The sequence below is a fragment of the Vidua macroura genome, chromosome 3 (assembly GCF_024509145.1).
Source record: "Vidua macroura isolate BioBank_ID:100142 chromosome 3, ASM2450914v1, whole genome shotgun sequence".
NCBI classification, from domain to species: domain Eukaryota; kingdom Metazoa; phylum Chordata; class Aves; order Passeriformes; family Viduidae; genus Vidua; species Vidua macroura.
The window spans coordinates 66,439,516-66,451,990 of record NC_071573.1 but is presented as its reverse complement, the minus strand read 5'-3'; the positions used below and the strand labels follow the sequence as shown (position 1 = coordinate 66,451,990).

At 38.2% G+C, this 12,475-nt stretch overlaps 1 protein-coding gene across 1 annotated transcript in view; it reads right to left on the bottom strand.

The window, feature by feature from the left end:
* Window positions 1–12,475, bottom strand: part of ROS1 (ROS proto-oncogene 1, receptor tyrosine kinase) — a 68,586-nt gene that overhangs the window by 35,690 nt on the left and 20,421 nt on the right. The window contains exons 18-26 of the mRNA XM_053973624.1: window positions 7,950–8,050; window positions 6,157–6,371; window positions 5,617–5,774; window positions 4,886–5,048; window positions 3,852–4,114; window positions 2,967–3,030; window positions 2,174–2,376; window positions 1,473–1,684; window positions 806–1,092 (exon numbers count right to left, since the gene is read on the bottom strand). Coding sequence (XP_053829599.1) covers window positions 806–1,092; window positions 1,473–1,684; window positions 2,174–2,376; window positions 2,967–3,030; window positions 3,852–4,114; window positions 4,886–5,048; window positions 5,617–5,774; window positions 6,157–6,371; window positions 7,950–8,050 — 1,666 coding nt within the window. The remainder of the gene's footprint in view (window positions 1–805; window positions 1,093–1,472; window positions 1,685–2,173; window positions 2,377–2,966; window positions 3,031–3,851; window positions 4,115–4,885; window positions 5,049–5,616; window positions 5,775–6,156; window positions 6,372–7,949; window positions 8,051–12,475) is intronic.

Genomic DNA, 12,475 nt, shown 5'->3' with positions numbered 1-12,475 from the left:
GCCATACCATATCCTCAATGACCTCCCCTTGAGAAGAAATTTCTGATATTTTCCAGCGGGTCTCATGAAGCTGAGACACTGCTATTCCAGTTTACAGGTGTAGATTTGAAGGTGTTTAATTACCCATAATTATGAGAACTGCTATTCAATTAACAAACAAAAGCAATAAAACACGAAAGAAAGAGGTGTCTAAAGAAACTTTGATCTTTTTTCCAAGATAAAAACCACCGTGATCTGCCATCTCTCAGGAGCAACTAAGACAGCTCATCTGGTAACAGAGCAGCTTTACCAGCATGCCTCCAAAACTGAGCTGAAAACTGAGCAACCAAAAGTGTTATTATCACAAGAAGTGAAACATGGATAACTTGTCATACAAGACCCTACCTGCGTGAAGTACCTTCCCGACATGATTAAGCCATTTTCAGGCATAAGTTGCTGCTGTATCTTTTCATTGGGATAAACTGCAATAGGTGTAGCTAATACAAAACCCTAGCAAAATAATGTGTTAATATTCTAAGTGCAATCTATTGACAAGCAGCACTTGAGGCCGTAGATTTCTTTTACATCTTACTAGAATATGCACTTGCATCAAGTAAACATCTTCACACTGCTCTTTTTCCTAGTTTGTATGAACAGGGTACACAACTGGAAACACAGAACACAAACATTTTGTCCATATTGACTACAGATGAATCAGTTTTATAAACAAAGTGCTTCATGAATGCTATTTTCTGACATGAATGTTGTTTGAAGTAAGAGACAGCAAGAATCACAAACTATCTAGAAAAATAAAAGACACTCAGACCTTGAATACTTGGTATTTTGATAGTTCTCCAGCAGTGGCAACCATCCACATCTGAGGCCCATATTTCATCTCTTCCTCTGATGAAAAGCAGCTGGGGATTTTTGGAGTCAGACACATCTATACTCATAGGTCTTCCTAGCTCTGCTTCTGTGACGTTACAGGTACAGTAGCTGCTCGTCTGTTTTTTTACCAAGCCATGTCCCAAGATGTGGTGCACGGTTTTGTTCAGAATATCATAATAAAACATGCGGCTGCCATTGTCAAACTCTTCCATCCAGTACAAGCGGCTATCAAAGAAAATGCATTGCTTTCAGTAGGAAAAGTTCAACCTCACCAATCTAAATGCAAATTCTGGACAAAATAGTTACTGTAAAGAATTGTTTGCTGGTGCTGACCTTCATTTGCATTACTCATATAGAAGAACCTATCAGTATTTAAGCATAATTTGAAATCTTTACTCAAACACAGACATCTTTTTGAAATTAGGTATGTCCAAGCCCAACTAGCAGTACTGAAGTGGCACTACATCCAAAACTTTCTGAGAATTACATAATGCCAAAACTCATCCACTATAAAAAGTCCTTTTTGGTACTTAAGAGTTCAAGTTTTAGTGAAAATCATGTCTAAAAATTGCTTTTAAAAAAGTTATTAGTAGTATGTGCCTTACCTTAAGAAAGGATATGATAATAGAGATGATACAGTTGAATTACTTTTGCTGAGCTGCTTGTTCAAGGCTTTTAGATATTTTTTCTTGAGCTCAAGATCAATAAAAAATATTTGAGTTTCATTCTGTGGTGTTTTCAGGGCAACAAAGAGATGTCTTGCAATCCAGTCAACTGTGATGGCTGTGACATTGTGAAGATGCACATCTTTGAAAAACTTAAGAAAAAAAATTTTAAAGGACAGAATTTTCCAACCTGATGTTAAGACATTATGAAAACCAATTTGGTTCTGAAAGAAAAATGTCTACTTGGGAAGTAGAAGTCAAAATACAAAGACGTGTCATGGATTGGCAATATCTTTAGACAAATCAAAACTATTGTTTCACAAATATCAATTGTTGTTTCCTCATTCTTGAAATTAGAATGATGTCAATAAAATAAAATTAAATTAAATGTAATACAAAATACATATTTCTTGTATTTACTGGTATGAATTTTAAATTGAACATCTGATAAAAATATCTTATCAACAAAGCACATGTCAGTAAACCATTTATGATTATTAGGACAACTTCAACAATAGCATACTCTGGTCATCATTTTTACTTTTTCAAAAACACAGTTAGCCATAAAATAATGGAAATAATGGTCACATAATGATATTTTTCCTAGATTCTCTCAAGTAAGGGAGTGAACACAGGAATACCTGAAACATTGAAGCATTCTGTATATTCAGAATAAAAAGAGAATCTTCAGTGATATGGTATGCTTTGTCATCGTTAGCAGTATAACAGATGTCCTTTACATTAGTCTTTGCTGAAATTTCCCATATGGTATGACCACTGTCTATGTCGGTAAGAAACAACTTGCTGGCAGAAATAGTTATTAGAGTTGGGATAGGGAAAAGATCTGGAAGGAAAAGAGCACAGCACAATTAACAAAAAACCCATCCTAGATAAACACAGTTGTTCATAAGGAAAGCAAGTATGAGATACAAATAAACAATGGGTCTGAACTTATTATATTTGGTTGCATGCCACAGTAAATAAATAAAGTAATGAGATGCCCTCTTGTCATTGCAGTGAAACTACTAAGTTATTTTCAGTGGCATTGTGAATGCTTACCTAACAAATTTAAGCACAGTAAAACAGATTTGCTCATTTAATTACCTTTAACAGAAAAACTAGAACTATATTATGATCTCTAGCAGAATACAGATTACAGGTGAAAACCTACTGTTCCTTGCTACCCTGGAGTTGTATAGAAAAGATAATTCAGCATAGTTTTGAGGAAAGGTTTGAAATTCCCAAAATTTAGTCTAATGATAAAGACTGTGTTAATCTTTGGTATCAGAGGATGTAACCATTTCTTCCTTTGTGTCTGCTGTTTTATGTTACATAAAGTGTTGGAGGCTATTTATCAGATTGCCAAATTCTTGTACTGTCATTTTCACCAGCTATTGCACACAAACCATGAGATGGCAACTAAATCATCCATACCTGATGAATTCCTCTCTGTCATATCAGACAAAGGTCCTGGACCTACAGAGGTGAAGGCCTGCACCTATGGGACAGGAGATTGATACCTATGTTAAGTAACAGCATAAATGACTGCACTTGAGAGCCTTTAGAGTCAACAGAAACAAAACCCCTGTCTGACTTATGTCATCTAGAAACATTAGTGTGTACTCTGTTTGACATAAGGCTGTGTTGGTCAGTTCAAAGGCTACATTCAAGTTGAGACCGAGGCTATGAAGAGAACTTTAAGCAGTGGCCCAGAGATTGACAATCCACACTGCATCTAACACTTAGAGCTAAAAGGACTCCAGACAGTCTTTTTGTTTCCTTTCCCAGCCTGGAACAATTCCTACTATTTGTTGATCTTGCAACCAACACGCTGTTCTCTCTTATTAGTATCTGGTCTGTTACATGCTCTCATAGTTTTAACTTGTCTTTCAAGCACACATTCTGTCTGTTCCAAAACATTTATCCCAATGAATATCCGACTCCTTGACAAGTTTTGAACTGGAAGTCTCTTTCCATGGAAGTCACATGAGTCCTTGAATTTCTCAAACTGTGGCTCTGTTCTAAAGGCCTGTCACTCTCCACCAGATCAGGTGAATCTGTGTTCAAATTGCAGTTTCTAGCAATGGCTTGGGGAAACCTCTGGAAAAGTTTCTTTTTGGGCTTCACCATTAAGTGAACAACATGATACACAGAGAGGTTAAGCCAGGTATCCATGGGTGAGTCAGCAAATCAGCAGTTCTACAAACAGAAACCACAAGCTCTTGCCCCAAGCCATAAAACATCTCCCAGGCAAACACATCAGACTGCACAGATAACATCTACCATCTAGCACGAGACAAGCTTAGTAATTTTTCATACCTGAAACCTTACTGTGAGGCTGGGAAGAACATCCTTGAGAGAAAACTGCATCTGGGTGGGTTTAACATTGCTTTCAATCCACTCCAGGAAAGTGCTGGCAGTGCTGCTCTGATTCACTATCTGATAGTAAACCCTGAACTGCATTAATATTCCATTATCCCTTTCAGGTCTGTCCCACCTGAACTCCACAAGGACTTTCCCATCACTTCCATGTAGGTTATTTTGTAACACATATATTCTAGGGTTCCTAGGGGCTGAAGGAACTGTATAAAAAAATAAAGATAAAATACACAGAACAAAATACTCCTGTTAAAACACAAACCCTACCTCATAACTAATTCTACAGAAGATTATCTAAAACTTAATGGTTATTCCTTTCTGTTTTTCCTTGATGTGAAGCTATCTGATTTTAACTTGCCTAGCCAAAAGAAAGAGCAGTATAAACAGGAAAAAAATTGCACTACTGCAATGAGATTGGGACATATTTATTTAGCTAAGTCCTGTATGTAACTATGGGGCTGTAAAAATTTTTACAACACAGAGCATATTCTATCCCCTCTACTATTCACTTCAAAATCTACTGCATCTCACAAGCTTTCTCAGTGCTTCAGTCACTCAACACTGTATTTTAGCTAACTTAATTTTGACATGCATAAGAACAAAAATAAACACTGAAGCAAGTGTAAAATGCGCATAACATCTTTTAAAAATCTACTAAGTGGTTAAGATATTGCATGCAGCCTTTCGTGTTCATTGTAATGAATTCAGTTTCTCTTTCTTGCTCATAGTCACAGGCACATGCTGGATATATTGTCCTGCATTTTTCTGTTCTGAATTCAATTACTTCAATTGTCTGCATTTATGTATGCAATAGATGATTGCCAAAGATGCTCAGAAACATGTCCTTGCAACTCTGCCTGCAGCTAACTAGCTCTGAAAGCTGCTCATCCTTCACCAGGGTTTCACTTGCTGACATTGAGCTGCTCCCAGTACCCATTACACATGAGGAAGAGGATGTAAAATTTTAGGAGTACCTCCTTCAGGGGCTCGAAGGGATACAGATGTCATTGGTGCCTTGCCCCAGTATGTGTACGGAGTGACAGTAAAATCAAAGAGTGCAAATGGCTCCAACCAATCCACTCGGTAGGATGGCACTGTCAGATTATGGGGTTGAAGGCATCCTTCACTCTCCAGAGACTGCAAATGAAATTAAACAGAACAAAATAATTATTCCTGCTCAAAAGACCTTAAGTTTTCCAAAATTCCCTCACCAAACTGGTCACCTAAATCAAAACACAGCTTCTCTTCCTGTGAGTGGTCATTGTTTCACCAGCTCCTGTGGCACTGTAGTGATGGGTAGTGATGTGCCAGCAATCTACCCTTTGAATTTAAAGTAAAGCTTGCCAAATGCACTAAAGTGGGGATGAAGGCTAGATTTCACATTCAAGCAAAGTCTGTCCCACTGTCATCTCAGGGGACATTTCTTTTTCTGAGTTACTTTGAGAGGCTTTCTCACAAATTTTTGATCACTGTGATCTCCTTGCCTGGCTATTCACATCCCAGCCACTAGCCCAGAGCTACTGCTGACTGTAGTGGTGGAGAAACTGGACAACTTGCACTGTGTTTGCAATTTAGTTTGGTTCTTGACCAATTTGTAAATGCCAGAGAAGAAACAAACTCCATTTCTTTTTAAAAATAGATGTATCAGATAGTACATGCAGTAATACACATAGATTATAGGGAGGGATTGCATCAATATCCTCACTTGTAGAGCTTTGGATCCCACGCAGTAAAAGACAGTTCCCCATTCCACCTCTGTGGAGGGACTCCAAGTGATGTGGAAACTTGTGAAATTTCCTTTAATTCTGAAAGAAGATTCTGGCACTGAATCTGGAATCACTTTTGGTGTAGAAGAAAAATTTCCTGTCCATAAACAGAAGAAATAATAATAAGCTAAGGAATGTGAGGATTAGATGGACTATTCAAACGTGACTTAGAACATGAAAGTAAATCCTGTAAGCCAACATTAAATAGAAACAATAACAACAACACATATTCTTTTTATCCATACATATACCATCAGCTTTTATAATAGCATATTATCCTGATATATTTATCAGGTGATATATATATACATATATCAGGTGTATCCTGATATATTTATTAATAAGTTATTAATATATTTATTAATAAGTTGCTCTTGACCTTATCTTTTGTCAAATGCCTAAATAATTTCAAGAATGAAGAATTTCAGACTGACAGTGAATACCTTTATTGAGGAGTTTAGATAAAGAAAATATTGTACCTGGCAAAGGTTTAAGTGATGCCTGAACAAGGGTAAAGGCTGTAAACTGTGCTGGTTGTGAGAAGGGAATGCTAAGGCTCTGATTGACTTCCTGCACTGTAATCAACTGAAGCCTATTAATCCAGAACAGACGACCACTGTAGTATTCCAGTGCACCCTGAGATATTTCTGAAGTACTCCATGCTGCAAATTCCGTGATGATGGCATTACTACAACTGTGGAAACAAGTATGAAATTAGCAAACTGATAGCCCACATGTAGAGGCAACAGATTTATGCAATGTTTGACATATTTTTAAGTTCCTTATAGTTCAAGTTCTTAATACTTATAATTCAAATTCTAAAAGGTAAGAGACAGGAAGTCAAATCAAAAATTTTTCTTTAAGCTCTTTAAAGCAGAACACTTTTCAGAATATGAGGCATTGCAAAAAGAACAAAAATACCTTCATTCTCTTTATTTCACTGGAAAACAATTATAAAATGGTTTAAAATTCTCCTGCATAGGTGCAAAAAAATGAATATTTTGAAAAATCAGCCCACCTTCTCTTAGCAATTCCACTGAATTTTCACTTCCAGTGAAGTCTACCTCAGAGCATGGGATTCATTCTACTTCACTGCATCAGGAACCCAGATTTATTTGACCCTGCTAGTTTCCTTCCATTATTTACTAAGATCTATTAACATTTTTCTTCACTGGGATCACTGGTGATTTAATCTGCATTGTATATTGTATGTCAAAACTTACAGGCCTTTTTAGGTCCTAATTTATCTTGGTAAGAGATAAAATATGTGGTAAGAAGTGTCATTTTACCATCTCAGAAATGTCTTTGAGCTTAGACACATGCCATCCAAAACAAATTTGGAAAAGCTTTGACACACCATCAGGTCCATTAGGATGGATCACTTCTAATCTCTGTATTCTGGCATGCCAGGGACCATGATTTATGGCTGCCAATTGGTTCATAATGGAGCTGTATGTTCCAGATAAAATTAATCAACCCATTTTGATTCTTTAAGTGTTTACCATTAATCATAGCAAGTCTATCTAAAGCCAGTCTAGAAAATTCATCTGATTCCACACAAAGCCAGCCTGCAACATTATGGGCACATGTAAATACAGATGCTGCTCTATTAAGTTTAAGCAGTTTAATCTGATGCTTGAAAAAAATTAAAATAATCACATTCTCCACATGCAAGGGACCAAAAACATAATTTCACAAACTATTATGCATTATACACTTTGCACTTAGAGAAAAACCACCATTTTTCTCAAGGCTTTAGTATATAATCAAGATAACCCATAAACATTGTTATGTTTTGTCTTATTGAACTTTGCCTTTCTGGAGTTATGCAGCCATTTCACATTCATGATCAAGAGGAAAGCCTGCTGAGTACTGTTTGCTCAAGTGAGAAAGTGGTGTCAGTTCAAGTCCTGAGATTTGTGAAAGATGAGGCAGTTACAGAGCTGCAGGCACTTGGAAACTGTCAAGTGTTGTAAATGCCAAGATAAAGTAGACAATAAGCAGCAATTATTTCCTAAAGCTAAGTCTAAAAATTGATGAGCATGATCTCAGTTCAGTTGACGTCCCATACCTTGTTTCTCTCACTGTAAAACTGTGTTATCAACCACCACAACATGTGGCTTGCCATCAGCTAGCCATGATCATTACCTCTTCTTTTTGTTTGTTGTTAAATTAGTAAATAATGTGCCCAGCACTGAACAAATTTTTCTTAAAGAGTATGACAAAAACTAGAAAATACAGACTTTCTTATCTCTGCTATGCATTTACTTACCCTTCTTTGCAGAGAGAAGCTCTGTATAGGTTTAGATATAGACTATCTTGCACAAGCCAGTAAAGAAAACCATAGGTGAGATCCAAAGTTACACCAACCACCTAAGAAAAAACAGTCCAAATAGCAATTTGAACACATTTTCACTTCTGAAATGAGCACCCTTAGGCATAACAGTTGTCTAGACAACATCATGAGTAGCTCTTTATTGGCAAAAATAGCATTACTACCATGAATGTTTATTCTGACACAAAAAGAGATTGCACTAGAAAATAATCAGGTCCTTGGTGGACACCTATTTATAGGAGCTGATGATTTTCTAGATCACATTTTTTTAACACCTGTCACAGTGTTCATCCCTGGAGTTTCCGAATACCTCAGATATGATGGCAACAGCATATCAAGTGCTTAGTGGAACTACCTATCAAAATCTCCAAAATACATCTGGTATTTTAACATTCTTTGTCTGAAACAGGTGGGTGATATTGAGTCTGAAAGTCCGAATCACCTTTTGAAAAAAGTATTTCAGGTCTTTTGATTTTGCTTTCCAGCTTTGATTTAATACATAAACAGTTAAAACATTGCATTACTTATGGAAAATAGATGCAGAACTTTAATTCATTTATTTGATTAAGCAGGAAATTTGAATATTTAAATTTTTGTAAATAATTTATTATTAAATAAAGCAGGGGAGGAAATTAAACAATCTTCCTGTTCATTGCTTCAGTGTTTCATCTTCCTTTAAGGGAGGTGAAAGATTTGTTGTTTCTTTTTAATAGGACTAATATTCAAAATAGATTTTTCTTGTTTCTGCAGTAAACAACAGGTTCAATACCATATGCAACAGTAATAAAAATCAGACATTTTATAATCTGGTCTGTGAATAAAAAATAATTTGCTTCCATAAGTTAGTCTGCTAAATGTTATCAAGTTTAGTCTATTTTATATCATTAGTACAGCTAACAAGTTGTTTGGGGCCTCTCTGAACATGTTTTCCAGCAGCTCTCAAACTTCTTATGCAAACACTAGTCATAACTATTCTCTTATAAGCTTAAATTTCCATTATGTATGTAAGTGGAACAGCCTTTTTTTCCCTAACTCTTCATTAATAAACTGCAGAAGATGATGACAGGAAAGCAAATGCTATATCACTTAGTTGTCTGTTGCTCCTTATGCAATCACATTCTTGACATATTTCTGTTGACATTGTATGTCAGAAAATCAAGGTTTGAATGATTGCTCCTGTAGGTTGTCTTGTTAAAAATATCTCACAGCGTGTATGTGCCCAAGTGTATATTTAGTCAGCTGTGCTATATTTTATCCCATTTACCTATTCTCCCTCCCATGCTCAACACCAAAAGACATCTTCCTGAATTTATGTTGCTTTTTTGAACATTTGGGTCCTTCTTCCTTGCCCCTTTTTTTTTTTTTCTGCAGCTATTACATTTTCCTATAGATGAGTCCATCTTCTTTATCCTGACCCCTGTATCATCATTATTAAAAGGCAAATAAATATTTGTACTATTCATTTTCAGGAGTTAGGCACTAGTTTAACACCTCCCTTCTCTGATGCTTCAAAAACAGGCAAGCACTTCCCAGCTCATGAGAGGTACTAGTCTCTCGGCACGAAATGTATTTGTGATGGTGCAATGTAACTGAACATCATGAGATGCAGGATAAACTTAGCTATTTGAAACACCCTTTGACTAAAAACATTGAAACCACACCTAAAGGATCCTGGCCCCACTTCCATATAATGCACTTTGCTGCTCCCTTATAAAGCTACTTTTGTTCTAGTCATACTGTACAGTGTAAACAACTTACTAAGAGCTTTGGAAATTCTATGCCAGATCCTAAGTTGGAATAAATCAGAGTAGCTCTGCTCAAATCAATCAAGCTCTGCCAATACACCCCAACTGTGCTAAACAATTGATCAGAAAATAAAATAAAAGGATTTTATTTTTAGCTCCTGCCAAAGAAATTAGACTTTCAAAGCTCTGCCTTTGTATTTGTTTGGGAAACCTGCCATTTTACAGTAGGCTCTTCTATTCCTATTCCTATTCCTATTCCTAGCATTCAGATTTCAAGCTAAAAGAAAGTACAGCTACAAACTGCTGAAGATCCAGCTGAACAGCAATTCTTTATTAGGAAAACAGATGGTGAATACCAGTAAGAACCACTTACATGGAGAACATACTTTAACTGTTGAATAACAGCAATTAACTATTACATCTGTTTTTTAATATTGAAGACATGCTCTTTTCAGGTAAAGGACTTCATTGTGCAAGGAAAATATATATTAGTACTTGTGCAAACATATATTTGCCTCTTGATATTGAGTCAATAACAACCACCTCAACAATTCCACCATTAAAGAATGCTGTGCTGTCCTTTTTTTCCTAATAGTTTTATTCTGAGATTTATTTTCATAAAGAAACACCTGTCAGCTACAACTGGTCACTCCTCAATCTAGACATTTGTACTTGGCTTTTTGCCTATGTGCATCACAGCAGGAGGCTGAGTTCAGAAGTCAGTGCATAGATTAGGGCAGCAGAGAAGCAGGAGAGATGTTTGCTTGTAGGAGGTGTGAATAAGTGAATGGTTGAAGGCTGGTATCACTGACATAGAGAAAGGTGCAGAAAAAAAAATGACAGGACCAGACAAGCAGTCCTACTGCTGCCAAGGTTCTTGAAAGCAAGAACAAGAAATTTGAGGTTAGCATAAGGCAATCCAGAGAAGCAAGTAGAGAATCAAAAGAGAAGGGCAACAAAGTTGAGGTTTGCCACTTAGAATAAACTGGAACATGTTGGTCCTTTGCCACAGATCATCTAGAAGATATGTCCAAGCCCAAGTGCGCCACTGAGCTTGGACAAAATATATCTTTCCATGGAGACAGTCCACACCAGCCAGCTTCCACAGAGAGGTAGGGAGGCTAATACTGGAAGATAGATTGGTCCTTTCCAGCACAGACCTTTCTCTCACGTACAAAAGTTTTACAGTTCTTGTGTATGCAAAATTACAAGTGTAGTAGGTGGAACACCAGAACCTGCCTTCCTACTTCCCAAGCCCTCATAAAAGTAAAACATTTGTGAGATTAGCTGGCCTTTTGGAATATTAATTCCCTTTCATGGACTAAACCAGGCCTAGCTTTTTTTTTATAATCAGAGAAACACCAATTTTTTTTCTTTCGGGAACAGAAAGTTAAGTGTTCTGGGGAATGATACAAAGCGAACTAAGAGAGATAGATCTCTAAACCTGGAAAGGATCTCTAATGGACAACCTGGCTTCAGGTTAAATGGGAGTAAATTTGTAGGACAGGTGGAATTTTTAAAGGAAGGAAGGAAGGAAGAGAGGAAGGAATATGCTAAGACTGTAACAGGTCTTTTCATGAGGAGAATACTCAGTCTCAGAGCTCTTCCATTGCGTAGGCAACACCAAATTCCACCTACCAAGAATGAGGTCAAATCTCACATGGTGGCAGAGGCAGGATGGATTTGGAGAAGATCACAGTGATCTATGAGGAGCCAGCAGTGAACCAAGTTTTTAAGAGACTTGATAGGACACCAGAGAGGGGTGAATGCTGAAGAAAGGCATCGGAGAAGTCAGTAGAGATATGGAGATTTTCTTGGCGGGCCTCAGAGCATAACAAAATGTCTCCGGGTAGGAAAAGGGAGCTAATGCGCCTCCATGAACTACAGGATCTTTGGTGAGCTATTGGTGGAAATAGCATCTCTATTTTCCCTCTCCTTTCTTCTTCTGCATGGGACCCATTCTTCACCCTATTACAACTAAAACAACAATGTTCCATCCCTTTTTCCCCCCTGTGCTGCCCACTGTCTTTATTCACTCTTGCAAGAAGCCCCCTCCTCCCTGAGGAGCTGCTCTGCTCAGCACCAGCCTCTTCACAGCCCTCTGGAGCTCCTCATGAGCTTTGCACTCTTGCTTTGCTCTCTGGGCAAAGCAAGAGTGGCCAAGCTGGGACCAGGCCTGTGTCTGCCATGGGCAAGGGATAAAGAGAGGACAGGGAAGGGAAGGGAAGGGAAGGGAAGGGAAGGGAAGGGAAGGGAAGGGAAGGGAAGGGAAGGGAAGGGAAGGGAAGGGAAGGGAAGGGAAGGGAAGGGAAGGGAAGGGAAGGGAAGGGAAGGGAAGGGAAGGGAAGGGAAGGGAAGGGAAGGGAAGGGAAGGGAAGGGAAGGGAAGGGAAGGGAAGGGAAGGGAAGGGAAGGGAAGGGAAGGGAAGGGAAGGGAAGGGAAGGGAAGGGAAGGGAAGGGAAGGGAAGGGAAGGGAAGGGAAGGGAAGGGAAGGGAAGGGAAGGGAAGGGAAGGGAAGGGAAGGGAAGGGAAGGGAAGGGAAGGGAAGGGAAGGGAAGGGAAGGGAAGGGAAGGGAAGGGAAGGGAAGGGAAGGGAAGGGAAGGGAAGGGAAGGGAAGGGAAGGGAAGGGAAGGGAAGGGAAGGGAAGGGAAGGGAAGGGAAGGGAAGGGAAGGGAAGGGAAGGGAAGGGAAGGGAAGGGAAGGGAAGGGAAGGGAAG